Source organism: Candida tropicalis (assembly GCF_000006335.3).
Source record: "Candida tropicalis MYA-3404 genomic scaffold supercont3.1, whole genome shotgun sequence".
NCBI lineage: Eukaryota > Fungi > Ascomycota > Pichiomycetes > Serinales > Debaryomycetaceae > Candida > Candida tropicalis.
In genome coordinates this window covers 2,233,883-2,254,261 of record NW_003020038.1, presented here as the reverse complement: position 1 = coordinate 2,254,261, position 20,379 = coordinate 2,233,883, and the positions used below count along the sequence as shown (strand labels likewise).

General features: G+C 33.8%; 9 protein-coding genes across 9 annotated transcripts; 3 read left to right on the top strand and 6 right to left on the bottom strand. All coding sequences in view use genetic code 12, as the record gives it.

Moving 5' to 3' along the window:
• Window positions 1-739: 739 nt before the first annotated feature.
• Window positions 740-1,801, bottom strand: CTRG_00989 (uncharacterized protein; the record flags this gene model as incomplete). The annotated part of the gene is made up of 1 exon (XM_002546161.1): window positions 740-1,801. The coding sequence occupies one exon, from the start codon at window positions 1,799-1,801 to the stop codon at window positions 740-742; it is 1,062 nt and encodes a 353-aa protein (XP_002546207.1).
• Window positions 1,802-2,169: 368 nt separating this feature from the next.
• TEN1 (Ten1p) lies at window positions 2,170-2,541 on the bottom strand (the record flags this gene model as incomplete). Its single annotated transcript, XM_002546160.1, has 1 exon — window positions 2,170-2,541. The coding sequence occupies one exon, from the start codon at window positions 2,539-2,541 to the stop codon at window positions 2,170-2,172; it is 372 nt and encodes a 123-aa protein (XP_002546206.1).
• Window positions 2,542-3,442: 901 nt separating this feature from the next.
• SLN1 (Sln1p) lies at window positions 3,443-7,174 on the top strand (the record flags this gene model as incomplete). Its single annotated transcript, XM_002546159.1, has 1 exon — window positions 3,443-7,174. The coding sequence occupies one exon, from the start codon at window positions 3,443-3,445 to the stop codon at window positions 7,172-7,174; it is 3,732 nt and encodes a 1,243-aa protein (XP_002546205.1).
• Window positions 7,175-7,304: 130 nt separating this feature from the next.
• CTRG_00986 (signal peptidase complex catalytic subunit) lies at window positions 7,305-7,805 on the bottom strand (the record flags this gene model as incomplete). Its single annotated transcript, XM_002546158.1, has 1 exon — window positions 7,305-7,805. One exon carries the CDS (start codon window positions 7,803-7,805, stop codon window positions 7,305-7,307), a length of 501 nt encoding a protein of 166 aa, XP_002546204.1.
• A 1,507-nt stretch (window positions 7,806-9,312) lies between these two features.
• CTRG_00985 (phosphopantothenoylcysteine decarboxylase complex subunit) lies at window positions 9,313-11,619 on the top strand (the record flags this gene model as incomplete). The annotated part of the gene is made up of 1 exon (XM_002546157.1): window positions 9,313-11,619. The coding sequence occupies one exon, from the start codon at window positions 9,313-9,315 to the stop codon at window positions 11,617-11,619; it is 2,307 nt and encodes a 768-aa protein (XP_002546203.1).
• Window positions 11,620-11,882: 263 nt separating this feature from the next.
• On the bottom strand, window positions 11,883-14,027 carry CTRG_00984 (uncharacterized protein; the record flags this gene model as incomplete). The annotated part of the gene is made up of 1 exon (XM_002546156.1): window positions 11,883-14,027. One exon carries the CDS (start codon window positions 14,025-14,027, stop codon window positions 11,883-11,885), a length of 2,145 nt encoding a protein of 714 aa, XP_002546202.1.
• A 542-nt stretch (window positions 14,028-14,569) lies between these two features.
• On the top strand, window positions 14,570-17,335 carry DAL81 (Dal81p; the record flags this gene model as incomplete). The annotated part of the gene is made up of 1 exon (XM_002546155.1): window positions 14,570-17,335. The coding sequence occupies one exon, from the start codon at window positions 14,570-14,572 to the stop codon at window positions 17,333-17,335; it is 2,766 nt and encodes a 921-aa protein (XP_002546201.1).
• Window positions 17,336-17,599: 264 nt separating this feature from the next.
• ARC19 (Arc19p) lies at window positions 17,600-17,959 on the bottom strand (the record flags this gene model as incomplete). Its single annotated transcript, XM_002546154.1, has 1 exon — window positions 17,600-17,959. One exon carries the CDS (start codon window positions 17,957-17,959, stop codon window positions 17,600-17,602), a length of 360 nt encoding a protein of 119 aa, XP_002546200.1.
• A 497-nt stretch (window positions 17,960-18,456) lies between these two features.
• Window positions 18,457-20,358, bottom strand: CTRG_00981 (uncharacterized protein; the record flags this gene model as incomplete). The annotated part of the gene is made up of 1 exon (XM_002546153.1): window positions 18,457-20,358. One exon carries the CDS (start codon window positions 20,356-20,358, stop codon window positions 18,457-18,459), a length of 1,902 nt encoding a protein of 633 aa, XP_002546199.1.
• Window positions 20,359-20,379: the final 21 nt, after the last annotated feature.

Here is a 20,379-nt window from a genome sequence, read left to right as displayed (position 1 = left end):
AAACAATCTCCACCGCATTCCGCGATCTGTGTCGCGATGGAGTGAGAGACATAGCTTGGATAGACATAGGGAGTTAAGAATTGTACATTAAATAGTCGGAGATTTTGGGAAAATCCTGAATATTCTACAGAAATATTGAGAATTAGTTGATAATCCAACAATGGAAATAGAAATCTTTTCCTTTATATAATCGTACTACATTTTAAAGCTTTGCGTCACGTGATTCGGAAACTCAACTCCAGGAAAAAGAGAATTGACAAAGTGAGCAACAACACGGCCACCGTTTAAATCAGACAAAAAAAAAAAGAATAATCGACTACGCAAAATGGCAAACATCCACCACACCTGCAGCAACATTTATTTAAGTTCCTCCATAACATTAGTGTATCCATGACACAAGTGAATCCATATACATATTTAACTGAAGAATCATCTTCATCCCATGCAGAAGAAGAATATGATGATGATGAATATCTGGATTATTCATCTGAATCAGAATATGAATTATCAGCTCAAGAACATTGGGAAGAAAGTGTTAAACAATTAACCATGTTATTCAGTATTGTTGTATTTCCATTGATTGGTAAATTACTAGGTAGACGATTCAGTAAGATAATATGGAGAAAAGTAGCAAATTGGTGGTTTGTATAAAAAGAGAAGATAAGAAAAGAAAACTTGTATACTTTGGCATTACACAGAAATAATAAAAAAAAAATATATTTTTAGATAATAAAAGGTCTTATAAACTATTGATTAATTGAGCGAAATCATCACTGATTTTAGTCTCCACGAATTCTCTATAAATCAAATAGACAAATGGTTGAACAATCCCATGACTTATTCTTTGTAGAATTTTCGTCAAGATTCTATAATATTCATCATTACTGATATTTGAATCCTGCGAATTCAATGAATTCAGGGAGAAAATAGATGAACTTTCATCAAAATCGTATTTGGAAGAACTGAATAATGAATCATTTAATTTATTTGTACTATTGATTAAATTTTGTTTCAAGATTTGGAAAATTTCAAGAATCAACTTCAAGATGATTTTATAAATAAATAAATTATCTAAATTGATATTAATTTCCAATTTTTCAATCAACAATTGTTTAGAATTTAACTTAATTGGTGATACGTTTGTAGTTGAAGATGAAGTACTTCCATTAGACATAACTCTTTGTGGGGTATGAGGAATAGAATGGTTAGAAGCCATACTATCTCTATTATTACCAGTTTGATTCAATGTAGTTGTAGATTGTAATGGGTCCGCTGGTTTTGCTCCAATATCAAAATTCTTTAAAATATTGATCAAATTCTTAAGGAATCGTACTTGGTGAGGTGGTTGAGAAGTCAAACTATTAATAATTGAATTATTTGGTGGACTTGTATTTGAATGTATGATATGTTTAGGTTGAGGAGGTTGTAATGGTTCCCTAAATGGGTCAGATAAAGTTGAAGAAATTCGACTACTTCCATTACTTCCTTGACCCCCAAAACTACTTCTTCCATTATTCAAATTTGACAATAATTGACGCTGTTGTGAGTTTTGTTGTTGATAACTTTCTTCATCAATTTTTAATGTCTTAATCAAGTTACCTAATGATATACCCAATTTTAATAATTTATTAGCGTCTACCGGAAATTTGGCTGGCTGTTGATTTAATTGCATTAGTTGCTGGTGGGAAATCTTGTACACATTCAAGAAATGTGTAGTTCTATCCGAACTAAATGGAACAGACTGTAGTAAATCTTGAATATAAGTAATCTCTTCATCGAGAATAGTTATTAATGTAGACATTGTAGTAGTTAGTAAGAAAGAATCACCTTGTAATCTGTAAAAAGCAAAATAGGTTGATGTTTATTTCGTGTTTTTTTTTTCCTTAATTTTTTTTTCGTGTACTTTTGCGGTCCCTGTGATTATTTAGTCGTGTAAACTTGGATAGAATGTACTCAAACAGGAAAAAGTTTGATACTTGAATAAATAGACTACGTGTTAGAAGTATGTTCTTTATCATTACTGTGATGTCAAATGTCCCAAAATATGTATTGCATTGTCAGAATTATTAGATATTTATCACTAAGACAACGTAACCGTCAAGGTTGACTATACTTGTACTCAACCTATTTGCTATTTTCAAATACCTCCAATATACATGCAACGATTTATCAATTAAATTTTCCTATTGAGTTATTCATTTCATCAATCAACTGGATATTTTCCATAGTAAAATTGGCACCATTGACTTCATATATATCTACAGGATTTATACTCTCTCCGTCATAAAACGCGTCTATGTTGACCAATGTTCCTGGAACCAAAACCCTACTTGAACACGCTTCCAATAAGTTGAAGATGCAAATATTGATATAAGTAGATTGTTCAGACGTAATTGTGGGTACTTTATCTATGACTATGGTGGATTCGTGAGGAATAAAGTCTTTCACTTGGGCAAGGATTCTTAATCTCTCCGGGTTAGATATAGATGCCTCAGGGAATTCTTGCGGTATATTACTAGGTATAAGAATAATCTTTGACATGGTATAATTGAGGGAGGGGATGAGTAATTCAGCCCTACATTGATCAATTAGATAGTATGCTATTAAAGACAACTAATTACAAATTATTGTGCAAGAGCAATTTCAAGTTAAAAAGAGAAAAAAAACTAGAAAGAAGAAATGCAAGACAAAGAGAGAGAGAGAAAAAAAAGAAACAATTGTTCTCATTTTCCGTTATGCACGATTACATGTATTTTAAATGATGATGAGATCGCTGAAATGGCAAATAAGATTGGAGAGGTAGATAGATTGTATAAATATACGACTTCAAGATTGTTAGATCAAATTGCTTTGTAGTCGAAACTGATAAAAAAAGGGAAGTATGTAGTGTTCTTATCTGTGTGGTACAACTACAGAGCAATGAAATACCGACATAACCATTGAAGTAACCCGTAACCAAGAAATTAAATGAAATGGGTTAGGCTATTTAGTAATTGCAATTTGTGATAAGTAATCTATAAAAATGGAAGAGGGAAGAGTGTGTGACACACAAAGAGACAAATTCTAAAATTAAAATTAACATAAAAAAAATTTTCTTTTTTCTTCCGCACATTTTGCACCATACAAGTTGCACACACACACACACCGACAAGCCCTAGGGACTTTCTACAAAAAAAAAATTAGAGAAGGAAGAAAAAAAAAAACAATAGACACAGGTGAAGTTGCATTAACTACAACATTCAGAATAGACCAAAAAATCATATCCTCACCATCCTTTTGGAGGCTTCAATATATCCCCTTGCATAGAATAGTATATATGACATCGTCTTATCATCATTAGAGACTATTAATCAAAGCATAATTATAATAATAAAAAAAATCCCAATATAATCATATCATCTTAATTTCATTAAATTAAAAAAAAAAAACAGATAAAATTAGAATGAGACGATTAAAAATCGGGATTCGTCCTCAGTTGATTGTGCTTGTTTGTTTTGCATCGTTATTTTCTTTATTGATTCTAGGGATAGTCACCGGGGTTTATTTCAGTGAAAACTTAAGAAGTCTACGGTCAGAGAGACTATTGGTTATATCCCAGTTGAAGAGAACACAGGTCCAACAAGCCATTCAATATATTGCATATCAGGCTATTACTGTCGCAGAAATAGATGCAGTCACAGTACCACTATCGAAATATAAAGCAGGAAACAACTCGGTATCAGTATTTCAAGATGCACAGGACTCTTTGCTGCTGTTTATAATATCAACAGATGCATTTGTTGCTGCCAAATTATACAACTTGGATCTTCAAGTGATGGCTGCAGCCACAAATAATGGATCAATGATCTCTGATTCGGCACTGGATGTACTTTTCCCCCTTATACAAAATGCAACAATACCTTCGGCTTTGGATAAGTCTAGCGGTGTTTATTTCACTGGGCCAATCGCCAATGATTCAAGTAATATTTTCAGTCCTTATTTCATGGGTATAACTCTACCCGTGTTGTCAAACAGTTCCATAATCCTTAATGAACCATCAATATCAGGTTATCTTACAATTGTTGCATCTGCTGAATCCATTCGAGATGCGTTAAATTCTACGGGTCAAGAAGATTATCAAACATATGCCATCCTGCCAGTGTATGGGGATCCAATAAATGGTGTGGACAATCTACTGCCGAATTCGCAAAGTGCAGGTGATGAAGTAATTGGTTTCCAACTTGTTTTCCCAGTGTCTGACTTTACCGTACAACCTGGCAGTATTTACAATATAAATTCATCATCGTCGTCAAAAACAGCATTGTCATCAAACTCAGGAACCGCAACCAATGAAAAATCTTATACCGGAAGATCAGTAGCTATTGGATTTTCCAGAATTACTGTAGATGATAATTTAAATTGGACTATTGTTGTCATGCAAATCCAATCGGTATTTGATGGACCAGCTAATAAACTACGAAAAATTATCATTGGTGTTGTTATTGGTATTGGAGTGTTTATGTGTCTAATAACATTCCCTCTAGCGGTGTGGTTTATACGACCGATTACCAAGTTGAAAGAAGCAACAGAAGCAATCACACAGTACAAGAAAGAGAAACTTAATACTAGTCATAGTGCCCAACAAGATGGTGCAGATCAGCCCCTACTACTAATAGATAACGGGAAACGAAATAGTGTTCATTCATCAAATGCATCATCTTACTCGACGGGAATAAGACTACCGGCAAGGATACCAAGATCTAAGAAATTCTTTAAAGACGAATTGACAGAATTATCCGAGGCATTCAACATTATGACAGAAGAATTAGACAAACAATATACTCATTTAGAAGATCGTGTTAAATCTAGAACAAAAGAATTAGAAGCTTCCAAAGTTGAAGCAGAAGCTGCCAATGAGGCCAAAACAGTTTTCATTGCGAATATTTCTCATGAATTACGTACACCATTGAATGGTATTTTAGGAATGACATCAATTGCTATGGAAGAAGATGATTCCGATAGAATACATGATTCTTTAAAGTTGATTCATCGTTCTGGGGAATTATTATTGCATATATTGACTGAATTATTGACATACTCAAAGAATACATTGAATAGAGCTAAATTAGAGAAATCCAATTTCCAAATCTTGGAGATTGTCTATCAAGTACAGTCTATTTTCAACAAGTTGGCCCATGACCAAAGAGTTAATTTTAAAATAATAGTCAGACCAAATGTCTTTAGAAAATTGATCTTATATGGAGATTCCAATAGAATTATTCAAATTGTGATGAATTTAGTGTCCAACTCGTTGAAATTTACGCCTGTTGACGGATCTGTTGGAGTTTCGTTCAAGGTGTTGGGAGAATATGACCAAGAGAGATCAAAAGAAGCTGAATTCAAAAAAGTTTACGTGTTAGGTGACCCTTCTTCTACTACACCACCAACACCGCCACCAGCTGATGAGAAACCAACTCCACCCAAACAATCAAAGAGGCAACCTTATAATACAACACCACAGCAACCGTTCATGGGATCCAACTCACAATCACAACAACAAAATACAAAGAAGGACTATTTCAGTTCTCGAAAGATCACCCACATTGAAGAGGAACCAACTGATTTAGAGCAAGATGTTGATAAATATCTTTCATCACCCAACCATGATGATGACACTATAAGTATTGTGACTTTGTCGACTTCACAGTATGAGAATAAGATTTTTGAATCACAATTCAAGGCTAAACCATTACCACAATTACCAGTGGATGCAAGTCCAACTGCTTCAATTAATGAGGAACATGAATTGAAAAGTAGCGATGAGGAGCATGGATTAAAGAGTAGTGATGACGAGCATGGGTTGAAGAGTAGTGATGATGATACAGTTCATGAAAAACAAGCTGAGAATTCTTCTACATCAAATGATTCAACAACTGTTGCTGTAGCTCGACCACGTTACAATATGATGCCACTGGCGAAAGACTTCAAAACATACCCGACTTTTGATAAGAAACCTGCTTATGACTCTAATATTTCAAACAATGAAGTGGTTAAGAATAACAAGGCTTATAGAATTAGAACCATGTATCAACCAAAAATTTGGGTTATTCAAATTGAGGTTACTGATACTGGACCAGGTATTGAACCAGCTTTACAGGAGAAAGTTTTTGAGCCATTTGTGCAAGGTGATCAAACATTATCAAGAAGTTATGGTGGTACTGGTTTAGGGTTGAGTATTTGTCGACAATTGGCAACCATGATGAAGGGGACATTGACTTTGAAGTCTACTATTGGTAAAGGATCCACTTTCACTTTAACATTGCCTTTACCACAAACAGGTGAAATTATGGTTCCACCTGAAGATATGACGAGTTTCTGCGAGGATGAGTTTAATCCAGCTGCTAAAATGAACAGAAGAGTTGCATTTGATGATCAACATGTTGAAGTTGGTAATGAAAAGACATCAAGTGAATCAGCAGATCCACAATCATCCTCATCATCATCAGAATCGTTCCTGCATCATAACACTCTGCTGTCAGATTCTCCAAATACTGGTTTGGAAAGCTCTGATAGTAATGGCGGTGCTCCACCAAAATTGAATAGAAGAGAAACTTCATCACTGTCGTCTGGATCTTCAGCAACAGATTTGAGCAAACACAAGCTTGATATTGATAAACCAACGTTATTTACCCGTAGTTCTACCGGGACAGCTAATTCTAAACACAATTCAAGTCCTACTTCATCTACCGACAAAAAGGAAGGAAGTTCAAACGAACATAAAGTTCTTGATGATTTATCTCATTTGAAGATTTTGGTAGCAGAAGATAATATGGTCAATCAAGAAGTTATTAAGAGAATGTTGAAGTTAGAAGGACTCACCAATTTGAGAATGGCATGTAATGGTGCCGAAGCTATTGATTTTGTTAAAGAATCTATGGAATCTAATGAACCTTTTGATTTAGTATTTATGGATGTCCAAATGCCAAAGGTTGATGGGTTGATTGCAACCAAAACCATTAGAAACAATCTTCATTATAACAAGCCAATCATTGCTCTTACTGCATTTGCTGATGAAAGTAATGTTAAAGAATGTTTGGCATGTGGTATGAGTGGGTTCCTTGCCAAGCCAATTAGAAGAACTAATTTACGTAAAATTATTGTTGAATTTTTACTTAGCGAAGTGCCACCACCATAATAGACACCACCACAATAGACATTTTATGTATAATACATGTAGGAGAAAACAAAAAGAAAGTAATGACAACTAGAGACATTTTAATACAAAAGCAAACAATATATGCATTTATTTATATTAGTATTATCATCTATTCATTTGAAAATAATGCAGATAATCCCAATAATCCAAGCATACCGTACTTGAAATAAACATTTTCACTAATTAAAATAGTAACATAACCAATGAATGGCAAATAACCTTTAACAGTACCAACCAAATCTTCTTTTTGGTTCAAATATTGTTGCTTTTTAGCATATAAAGATAAATCATCAACAGCATTATTATCACCTTTAGTTAACAACAATTGTTTTTCATTATTATGATGTTCTCTTAAAACTCTATGAACAATTGGAATAGATTTACCATCAATTTCATAAACAACAATATCTCCTACTTTTTGTCTATTTTCTCTATTCCATAAAAATAAAATATCACCTCTTTGAAAAGCAGGTTCCATAGATCCTGATAATACAACAACAATTGGTGAATGAGAATTAGCTATCACTGATAAAGTTTTCCATAGCATAAAAGCTGAAGAAAAAACATATGCAAGAGTTAAGAATTGAGTAATTTGTTGACGAAGATTCATTCTCAATGATAGATAGGATATTATTATACCAAACTGGGTTGTATAACTAAAATGGTGGTTCGTGAAAACTTTTGGATACGCATGTTCAATAATAATAGTATGAAAAAAAAAACAAAGAAAAATAAAAATCGAAACACCGTGTACACGCTAATGTCGCATGAGACATTTGTCGTGTGTATTTTAAAGAAAAGTACATAACCGAATTCACGTGCAAGGCGATAATTTGCATTGTATTATTTTTGTCAAACTTGATGCATGATTATTAATTGGATCTAAATCTAACAAGGTTGAATAATTTTTTGGGGATGATCTTTGCATTAAAATCGATACCTGTGTCAGTTGACTAGTGATCTTATTTGAAAGTAGTTTTTAAATTATCCAAAGAGTTGTAACCTTCCAAGAATGAAATAATAATATAAACCTAGGTTTGTAAAATATAATGATGTCATAAGATAAACGTACAGTTAATAAGCCGAAAAGTAAAATGAATCACTAGGATGAAACGCATTGAGTCTTTACGCAAAGTAACAACTAAATCAAGTATCGTTTGGTATGCAAGATAATGGTTATGCAACATTTCATAAGATGTACAGTTTCTTTCTCGTGGTTATATAAAACTAATCTACACGAACGTCTTTTTTTTTTATTATTACTATTATTATTATCATCACTACAGTTTCCTAATGATATATTTATAGAAGTAAAGGGAAAGTCGAACAATTGATGATACCGAGTCAAAGAAATGTACCTATAGTCAAACGTATAATGTAGTTAAACAGAAGGTCTGCACGGCACCAGAACCTTGTTGTCTAGACACAAGTACTTCAAAGTCGGTCCATACCATGTGAGTGTGCGTTTTTTTTTTTATTATTATTATTATTTTGTCTCTGTGGTTAGACTAAGGGTTTGCAGATGTAAAAAAAATTACAACCAATTCAACGAAAGATTGATGATTATAACAGGTGTTTAGTGATTACAACCATTGATGGGATCAAGAGTTGATAATTGATTATGTACAAAAAGAAGGAAAAGAAAACAACAAATCCCAAATTGGAGAACAACCATTACACAATAAATGTGTTTACAATACAAAGAGAATTCGTCCTGTTGTAAACGGTGAGGGAATTTTTTTTTTCTCTCTCTTTCTCTCTCTCTCCCTACTTTAGACAAACAAACACACTCACTTTCAATTTTGCTTACTCATTTACACAGACAGTGAGACAAATTTTTCTCTCTCTCTCTCTCTCTCTCTCTCTGTTTTTTCATCTTCCCTTTTGCTTTTTGCTTTGCTTTGCCCTGTTTTGCTAACAAAACGAGATTTTTTACATTTTCACTTTTATTTTTCTTCTGTTTATTTCCCAACTACTAATACCGCCAGTAGATCAGCATTTCTAATCCTTTTGCTTTTATTTTTGTTTTAGTCAAATATTGGTTATCTTTCTATCCCCCCCCCTTTTTTTGATTAGGATACTACTCCCCCCACTAGCTCATATCAAAGTTCAAGTCGATGTCTCGAGAGAGTTTAGATCAGAAACCATTGCCTCCTCCATCAAAGCCAAGGCCAGAGACATCTATTTTACAACCACCTTCAACTCTGACTAATCAAGATGAAGGCGACGTCAAATCTCAATCACATCTCGTTACCGTCAAGCCTTTGACAGTGGATACGTCAGCATCTATGGCTCAACAAAACACTTCAACTACAAAGAAACCAACTTTGATCAAATCCTCATCCACCTCGACTAACAATGGAGGTGCGCCTGCAAAAATCTTAAATAATAGTATTGCGTCACCCATTTTTCAAAGTACCCCACTTCAATCTTCCACCAATGTTAGTGGTGCAACCAATTTACCAGTCAGAAATCAAAGCGTTTCCTTTTCCGATATTGATATTCAGGAAAAATCAAGAAGGTTCACCATATCTGCTCAGCCTTCTTCAGTTAGTATTCTGCAAGATAACAATAGCAACCCACAACAACAAAGACAACCAGGTTCAAACTTACCATCAAGACAATCATCAATTAATAGAAAACGCATTGGGTCTCCAAACTATTCTACTCCAAAAGTCCCTTCCAATACCAACACCAATAGTATCATAAACACTAGTATCACCTCAGCGACTAATACTAACACTAATACCACCGCTGCTACTACTACTACTAATAATAATAATAATACCAATATTGCATACAATGACGTGTTGTCATTCATGACTAGTCATACCCATGGAAAAATCAATACCGACTCTCATATTCATTCTTTTAAAGAAGATATTTCTTCCCCCACTACCCCAGAAGGAATCGACCATGGGTTTAAATTTGACTATCAAAAGGATCCAATAAAAAGAATAAACTCACCAAGTCCACCACCATTTACAAATACTGCAAGTAGCCCTGCATTCCACACTCCTTCACCACCGCTCCTTCCACAACAACAACAGTTGCAGCCACTGCAAAAGACAACGCTGAGTCCAATTACAGCTAAGAGTAGTAATACCCCTGCAGCATCAGCATCCATTGCCATTCCTCCTCCAGTGGTTCCAATCAACATTAGCGGTACAGGAAGTGCTAGCTCTTCAAGAAGAAGTTCGATTAAAAAATCGAATAAACAAATTGTATCTTCTCCAATTGGTCCACCAGTGCCATTTCAACAATTTTTATCACGTGAAGATGACGGTAAATTCCATATTTTGTTGGCTTGTACTGGCTCAGTGGCTACTATAAAAGTTCCTTTAATCATTGATAAATTATTTCAATTATTTGGTACATCCAAGATTTCCATTCAATTGGTGGTGACTAAATGTGCAAGTCATTTCCTTCGTGGATGTAAAATTCATAATGATGTAAAGATTTGGCGTGATGAAGATGAATGGGCTAATTTTACTGACTATTTTAGTACTTCAACAACTGTGTGCACTACTGATCCAACTGCAAGTGATAATTTGGGTGTCATTAATAAGAAACCAAAGAATCCATACGATAAATTGATTCTCCATAATGAGTTGAGAAGATGGGCTGATATTATGTTGATAGCTCCATTGTCAGCCAACAGTTTGGCCAAAATTGCCAATGGTCTTGCCGATAATTTATTGACAAATATTGTCAGATCATGGTCTCCTTCAACATCTCAACAGATTAAGAAACCTATAATAGTTGCTCCAGCAATGAATACATTCATGTATACCCATCCATTGACCGCCAAACAATTAAACATGATTCAATCTCCTGAATTTGGAATTGAAGTATTGAAACCAGTTGAAAAGGTATTAGTTTGTGGTGATATTGGAATGGGAGGTATGCGAGAATGGGCTGATATTGTCGATATCTTGAGAAGAAAAATCAATTCAATTAAAGCTGAACAAAAGAGGTTATTAGATGAAGAAGAAAGATTGAATGAAGAGGACGAAGAAGATGAGGATGAAGAAGAGGGTGATGACGGCGAAGAAGATGGTGATGCGGACGATGATGATGATGACGACGACGATGATGATGATGACGATGATGATGATGACGACGACGAAGATGATGATGATGATGAAGAAGAAAATGATAACCAAATAACAAATGTGACATCGGGTTCATCCAAAGGATTAGCTAATGGTAATACTGAAGCACCAGAATCTAAAGATGACGAGAATGATGAAATGATATTTGAAATTACAGATCAAGAGCAAAGTGAGTCAGAAAGTCAACAACAGGATGAAGAATATCAAGATAGTTCATCAATTACTAAAGAACGAACTGTTTCACCGGCACCATCAACTCGTCGTACACAAAAAATTATAATTCCAAAAGAATCTCAAAATCTTATTTAGTCAATTAGATAGTGGAAAGTTTATAGTTACTTTTTTTTTCGATTTTGATTTTGATTTTGATCTATTAAATAAAACAAAATTGATATTTTTAATCAATTATGGAAAGAGTTTCTCTTCGTAAAAGAGTTCGTCTTCTATTAAATGACAAATGAGGATGCTAAATCCTTATAATATAAAACTATACATACACTATACTAATACAAAAAAAAAAAAAAAGAAAAAAAAAATATGAAACAATAAATAAAAACTTCTTTTTCCTTTTTTTATTTACACAACTCACGAATTCTATTTCTGTATTTTTCTTTCATTGGCATTGTTTTTCTTGAAACTGAAGTTGGTTCAATAAATCCTGATTCTTCATGATACATTTTAATTTCTTGAAATGGATTTTGACTTTCAATTCTCAGCATAAATGAATTTAATTTAACTTTTAAAGGAACGACAAATTTATCCTTTTCTGATCCATTAATAGTTCTTGTAGTTGGACCTGCTAATAATTCGATATCTTGCTTCCGTCTTTTTCTTGCCTTCTCTTCGATTATCTCTCTTTCACGTTCCGAAACAATTCTACCTCTATCGTTACTTAAACTACGACGACTAAATGTAGGCTCATTAAATGGTGGTGCTATATGACGGGTAGGTGAGCCTGAATTCAATCTTGGAATAGTACCGGATGGACGGAATGAATCATAGCCCGATGACTGCAGATGTTTCGACGCGTAAGAAGATCTATCATCCGATCGTGAAGACGTTCTATATGAAGTGATATGTGGTGGGCTATTTCGGCCAAGTGTTGTATGGGAATAAGTTCTCAGTGGTCCTGTAGGTTTTGATTTTGGTCCTGTTGGTATTGACACTGGTAAACTGTGTGAAGTTAAAGGTGATAAATGAATTGATTCTGTGGAAGCTTTATTTAAAGCTTTTGGCCTATCTGGCAGAACTTTTGTTGAATCGTGATGGGTAGTAGGATCATCAATTTCAACTATTTCATCATCGTCTTCTGCATTCATGGCTTCTACATCTTCGTAATCTGCTAGCTCTTCAATATCATCGACCGGATCTATGATTTCTGTTGGTGCTGGTGCTGCTGGTGTTGTTGTTGTTGTCGTTGCTGCTACTGGTACTGACGATGCTGATGCTGATGCTGCTACTGGTACTGACGATGCTGATGCTGATGCTGATGCTGATGCTGGTGCTGCTGGATCTTGATCTTTAAGATCTTCAGCTTTATCATTTTCACTTTGTTGTGTACCTGGTTCGGAGTCAAGAAATAAAGGACTCTCGTCTTCAATGTCTTCGAAATCAGGAAGTTCTTCATCGATATCACCTTCATTATTTTTCTGCTCGGCATAAACATTTTCAAGAGCTTCAAAATCTGGAAGATCTTCGTTGTCATCTACCGGTTGTTCTTTGTTTAAATCTTCGAAATCTGCCTTATCAAATAAATCTGCATCAAAATCAACAGTCTCTTCGGGTTTTTTCATTTTGTCCATCTCTTCGTCATAAGCCCATTTAGAAATCCCTTCGTATTTTTTACCTGTCTGTAAATTAAATGCATCTAAGGTTTTGTTAACCAAGAACTCCAATTGTCGAAAATACTTCTGATGTTCTTCTGTGGTCACTATCTTCTTTAGTACAAGCTTATCACCATATTCTCGAACAGCATTCAAATCAACATCTGTTGAGGTGATCTCCTTGATGTTGACTAACACACCTCTAATAACTGCAAGATACTGTTCATCCAAGTGTTTTATTTTTTGTTCTATCTGTTGTTTATCAACTTCGATTGGTATTTGTGGTCGTTCTTTGCTGTAATTTTTTAGATTCTTGTTCAAAAATCGTATAATACTATCAGTGAAACGATATGGAGAAACTTCTGGTTTTTCTTCTATTAACTCGTCGGCATCGATATGGTCGTGTAGTGGAATTTCAGATAAATTGGATGCTCCATTGTAATACGCGTTTTGTTGATTGGGGAAAGTTGATCTATTTCTTTCTGGTTCTTTGGCTGGGTCATATGCTTCTTCTTCTTCGTCATCTTCTTCATCAAAGCCATTTGCGCCATACCTATTCTCCACTTGACTTCTATTGCCATTCGAATAGGGACTTGAGCTCCCATTCAAATATGAGTTACTCCCATAGTATGAACCTGATCCTGAATTATTGTTTGCGTACGGACTAGTACTGCCACTTTGATAGTCTCTAGAGCCCGAATATGTGCTCTTATAATCATTTTTGCCACTATTTGATTTCCAGCTTTGATGGTTGTTGCGTTGACTACGATTATTATTATATTGATGAGGAGAAGAACCACCACTATTATAACCCCCGCGTGAATTGTAATTCAGAGGTTTCTTGTAAGGTTTCTTGCCCCTATAGTTTGAACTTCCCCTGTTTCTGGGAACCATATTAATATCAACGGATGGATTAGTTGAAGATAGTTAAAATAGAAATACAGATAGAAGTTTGTGTTTAGTATTTGAAACTTTGTTGTTCGTTCACGTACTCTTTTTTTTCTTCTTCTTCTTCTTTCTGTTCTTGTTCTTCTTTACTGTAGATTCAAGCAGCAGAAACAATTTGGGTTTTTTTTTTGTTTAATATATGTCGTGTACAACTGTCGAATATCTCTCGCTGCTGTTTTCATTGATTAATAAAAACAAACCTAATAACCATCGGCTCTTTTTTTGTGAAGTGCACGACAATCAAAACAACAAACTGAAGAAGAAGATGAAGAAGAAGATGAAGAAAAAAAAAATTAGTTTGTAAAGTGTATAAAGTAAAATCTTTTTTTTTTTCTGTCTGTGTCTCTCTCTCACTCTCTCTTTAAGATAAGTTTTATAACCGTATTTCCTTTTTATTTTTTCTTTTTTTTCATCCCACTATTTTTTGTTTGATAAGTTTTATTAATCTTGTTCATCTAATTTAAAGGGAAAGTCAGCCAAGTATCATTATGAATGGAAGTACTGATCAAAGCACTGGCCAGCAAAACCTACGCTATGGTAACACCCTGAATAATAATAATAACAATAACAACAACAATAATAATAATAATATTAATGATAATGATCCTAGTTCTAATGGGTTAGATTCTAATAATAAATCCCCAAATGATATAAACAATAATAATGGTAACGACACTAATGAAAGAAATAATGGTAATAATTATAATGTATTAAGTCAGCCATCAAATAATCAGTTCCTGCAAAACATGGGTCATCAATCACCTAATTACTTGGATCACCAATGGGCTCCACTGTTGTTGGATGCTAGTACTGCAGATTACCTATTCAATTTGGATTTGCCAAATATTCCTAGTGGTCAAATGAATAATTCAACCAGCCATAATTCACCATCAATCATGCAAAGTATACAATATCAACAAAATGTTCATCAAGGAACGCCAAGCCTGACACATTCGTTAAACCAGTCGGTGGCTCCACAACATGACCCCACCGCAGCTTCGTCAACATCGTCATTACCACCACCAACTCCACAAGTCACCAAATCAACTAAACAAAGACGTCCATGTGATCAGTGCCGCAAGAGGAAAACAAAATGTGTTATAGTGCCCAATACAGATAATTGTGTACAATGTGAAGCCAAACAATTGACTTGTACTTATACCGCGCAAGCGCCAAAGAGAAAACCTACTGATCAAGGAAATAATGAACAATTGCACAAACGTGAAAGAATAGATACTAACCTATTACCGAATGGTTCTATTCAGGTACCCGATGTACCAATCCGAGACGTCCCGCCAGTACAAGACTATTCCACCATGAATAATTCATTATTGAAAAAGACATTGTCCTTACAATTCCCCCGCTCCAGTTTTTATGTGGGTCCAACATCATTTGTTTTTGATAGAAATTTACTAAATTCAATAATTGATTCCCATAATGGCAGTGGGAGCCCATCCAGCAAAGTCGAACAAGTTAGTCTAAGTAATTCAATTTCCCTTAGAAAGGTCAGTGACGATGTGCAGTTTGTATTGAAAGACGATCAGTCCCCTCAATCATACCAAACCATGTCCAATGATGTTGATACAATAGAAAAGTTTGTTTCACCTCATGGTCAAATATTAGTGGATTTGTATTTCAGGATAATTCACCCATCGTATCCTATCATCCACAAAAAAGTGTTTGTTGAAAAATATTCTCGAACCCATCGTGAATTCACAGCTCCGTTGTTATCAGCAGTTTATGTGTTGGCCATACAATGGTGGGATTATGATCCACAATTGAACAAATATCCTAAACCAAATGTTGAAATGATTTTAAAAATTGGAATGAACAATTTCCTATTGGAGATATTGAAGCGCCCTAAATTAAGCGCAGTACAAGCAGGATTATTGTTGTTGCAATGTAAACATATACTCAGTACCAAGCAATCATCCAGCCACGCTCCTAATATTCCAAGTGAGGCAGATTATTCAGAATGGGTTTTATGTTCCCAAGTAGTGGCATTAGCTGAAGAATTGGGTCTTGGATTAGACTGTAGTTCTTGGAAATTACCTAAATGGGAACGTGGGTTACGAAGACGTTTAGCTTGGGCGGTTTATTTAGAAGACAAATGGTTATCATTAAAACTTGGACGTCCATCACACATTAGTCCTATCAATTGGGCTGTATTACCTTTACACGAAGAAGATTTCCCTGAAAAACATGGTGATGGAGATTTGAAAGAAGGATCATCGGATATTGATAGTGGGAAGAAGATTTTCTTCAACTTGATTGATTTGTCGAAAATTTTGTCTGACATTTTGAATGAATTTTATTCTATGAAGGCTATGAATACTATCCATGAAATTGGTGAAGTTTTAAAACTTGCTAAGCCATTACAATTGAGATTACGTGATTGGTTTAGAGCATTACCAGTAGAGTTGCAAATGAGTTCAGTCAAACCTAGAAAATTATGTTCCAATGGATATTTACAATTGGCTTATTTTGCAACTGAATTGACATTACACAGAAAAATTGCTACCGTCATTTACCAACAAACAAAAGCAGGAAATCCCCCGCCAGCACAATTGATTGATGTATGTAGAAATGCAGCAAAAACTAGATTAATGGCATCTATTGAATTTGTGCGTGATTTAAAACCAGAGCATATTCATTCATTTTGGCATTGTTCTGCATCTTCAAATTTTACATTGATTGGTACTTTTGCTGCTATATTATTCATTTCTTCGCCAACAAAGGAGGAAGCCGATTTTTACCGAGAACAAATCTTCACTTATAGATGGACATTGAAAGTGTCTTCTAAAGGATTTGAAGAGGCAGCAGAAGCCTTGAATCAATTGGATATTGTTTTGTCAAATATATCAGGTATACTTCAAGATAATGTTGACACACCGATTGTGTTACCAAATGTGCAAGACTTTCCACATGCCACTCACCTGCAGCAACACCAACAACAGCAACAGCAACAGCAACAGCAACAGCAACAGCAACAGCAACAGCAAGCAAACAATTTCTTAAAATCTACATCCCCAATGACAACAGCTCAACAGAGAATACGAGCCCCTATAAGAGAATCACCATTAAGTTCACCACAAAACATGTATACTCCACCAGTACATAATAACGTTGCAAATTCCGCAAAGAATTCACCTGTCTCCCAAACACAAGGATTATCTCCTAAAACCAATAAAAAGGGAAGCATTTCAGCAAATACTCCGAACAGTCCTATGAAGTCACCCGAAGTTACGAAATAATGTATCCAATAATGTTGCAAAATAAAAAAAATAAAAACAAGATAACCTACCAGAAAGAGAACAAGAAGATAGATAGTAGTACAGATACATATTCTTATTTAGTTCATATGTTGTAATTTACTCTTTGTTTTTTGTTTTATTATTACTATTATTAATCATTTATTCTTCCTTTTCTTTTTATTTTTATTATTATTTCTTTAATTATAAATGTATAGCTATGTAATAAAACCCTTAAAAGTTTTTATTTAATTGTTGTAAGAATGTCTAATCAAATGGAGTTAAAAATGATTCAGCAACAATTCTAGCTCTAGCATTTAAGAATAATTTCATTTCACTAATTTCTTTATCAACATCTTCCATAAATTCAATAATAAAATCAACCAATTTATCTTTAACCATTTGTTCAGTATGAAAATTAGTAATTAAAAATGAAATATCATATCCTTTAATAGGTACTCTTCTTAAAATAAAGAAATTTTCAGCTCTTGAAGTTAAAAATCTTGTAAATTGATGAACTAAAATTTGTTCAATTTCATCAGCTTGTTTAATTTTAATTGAAATTCTAACTGAATTTATACTTGGTTCAATTAAAATCTTTTCATTTTCATTACGACAAATAGTCATTGGATTTAAAATTAATTCAGGATTATGAGTATTATCAACTTCTATTTCTGGTCGATTATGTCTTTCAATCAATTGAGATGGAAAATCTTCTAAACATATAGCAGCCGTAAGTGAAGCTCTAACAGCTGTAAGGTAAGGTTTTAAAGATTGAGACTAAACGAATATGTTAGTAACAACTCAATTCACATACTAGATCATTTGATCCATAAACTAGGAGAATTACATACCATTGTTATATAAATTTAGTTATGGTTGATTCGAGTAGATGTTGGTATTAGTTCAACAACAGAAAATCGGTTGGTAAAAGTTGAATTATAGAGGCTTGGATCCGGACAACCACTTTTTTTTTTTCGTTCGTTGTAATCCTTTTTTGCTTTATTTTGTCTTTCGAATTTTCCTTTTGATTTTTGCTCGCTGCTCGTTGTAATCCCGGATAAGTGATTTTTTTTATACATTACTACACGACTCTATTGATAAAGTTAGTTTATGTACCTCTATTAATAATTCAAAATACTAGCAGCATTAGGTTTTGATTTCTTTTCTGAGTTAGACTCTGAATTACTTGATCTTCTCTTTCTTGAACTTAATCTATTATGTTCATTGACAAAAGTATCGATCATTAGTTTTGTAATAGCAGTAACTGGTCTTTTTTGTTCATATTCCACCAATTGTTTATATTCTGGCAATTCCAGAACTCTCTTGTATTCGTCCTCGAAATTTATTCTTCTTGACACAGAATATCTATTACCTTCTGAACGTATTATATTATCCCAGAAATCAGGTTTCTTTTGATACAACAATTGAGCAATATTGTTTATATGATCAGTCACTTCTTTCTCGTGTTCAAGTTTCTCTCTTTGTTTAGCTAATTCAAACTCTTTCTTCAATTGCTTGAAAATTATTGTGATTTCATCTGAATCTTTCTTTTCAAGATCAATTTTCAGTAATCTATCATCATTACTTGATTTCAATGCATCGATAAATACTTCCTCAGATTCCCATAAACTTTCACTATATGAACCTTGTTTCTTCATTTCAAGAACAACAGATTCAACCAAGTCTTGTTTCACTTTCAAAATTTGTCTCTTTTCGTCAACGATATCCCAGAATAATTCTAAAGGACTCGATCCATTTCTTCCACATAATTCTATAAATGCATCATTATTTTCAATTTCTTCAAATACATCTTCAAATTGGGTACTAGCATCTATTTTTAATGTCAATAATAATTTCTTGAAATTGTCACGAGCTTTTCTGTCATTTCTATAATTTGATTTCTCAAGTGTCTCCCTTTGAGACTTTAAATCTTCAATTATTCGTGGAAAGATTTCTTTTTCGTATAGTTTCAAAATATCCAATTTATTCAAATTCTGGAAATTCTTATTACTTTGAAATCTATGATCATTAATTAAATTTTCATATAATGATTCCCAAGTATTAGATTTTTCAACCAATGTTGAATTGACGGTTTTCAAATAAATTGACAACTCAGATAATGCTTTATTTTTCTTTTCTTGAATCTCTTGGTCATGTTCTTGTTTCAATCTATCAGTATATTCATAAAATATAGCTGCTAATTCAGAATCCAGTAACATTGAATGTTTGAAAATGGGATTATCTTCATCGATCCATAATTTTCTCACTTTAATCCATCGTGTATTATAGTTTATTCTGCCTTGGTTCTCTAATTTCTTGATCTCATCATGAATGTTGTTTTTGAGTTTCTCCATCAAAAGTGATTTATTTGATAATTCACTTTGAAATTTGGAAACTAAGTAATCTTCATAACATTTCTTTCTTTCAATAGGATTTCCAATAGCCCAGTATTCTGGTTTGTCTATGAATTGCTCCATTACTTTTTGAAATGACCAAGTAGAATCAACATTATTATCTGCCAACATTTTCGTGAATAATTCAGTTGCATTCGATTCGGATTCTGGGCTTGTAGTTTCCATCATTACTGGTTTATTAAAGAATTCCTTATCCAATTCACCAAGATTGACATCACTTACTGTTGTTGTTGTCATAGTAATAGTCACAGAAGTACCTAACCTCGATTCATCGTCTTCTGTTGGTTTCTCCCATGTAGTTTCTCCAGTTACTTCATTATAATAATAGATCTTTCCATCATCAGTAGTATATTCTGTCCAATTTGATTTAGTTTCTGAAGTAGATTCTTTTGGTTCTTCTTTCTTTTCATCTTCTTCTATTTTATCGTCATCTTCTTTTGATTGTTCTGTATTAGACTCCGATGTCTGAGCTATACTTTCTTCTTTTAATTTCTGTAGTTTTTCTTTTTTACGAGTATCTTCAGGTAAAGTCCAACTAGTTTCATTGGTTTTATAATTATAATAATATACTTCACCACTATCTGTTCTCAATTCTTCCCAATCCGACATCTTTGATATTGTTAATTAGAT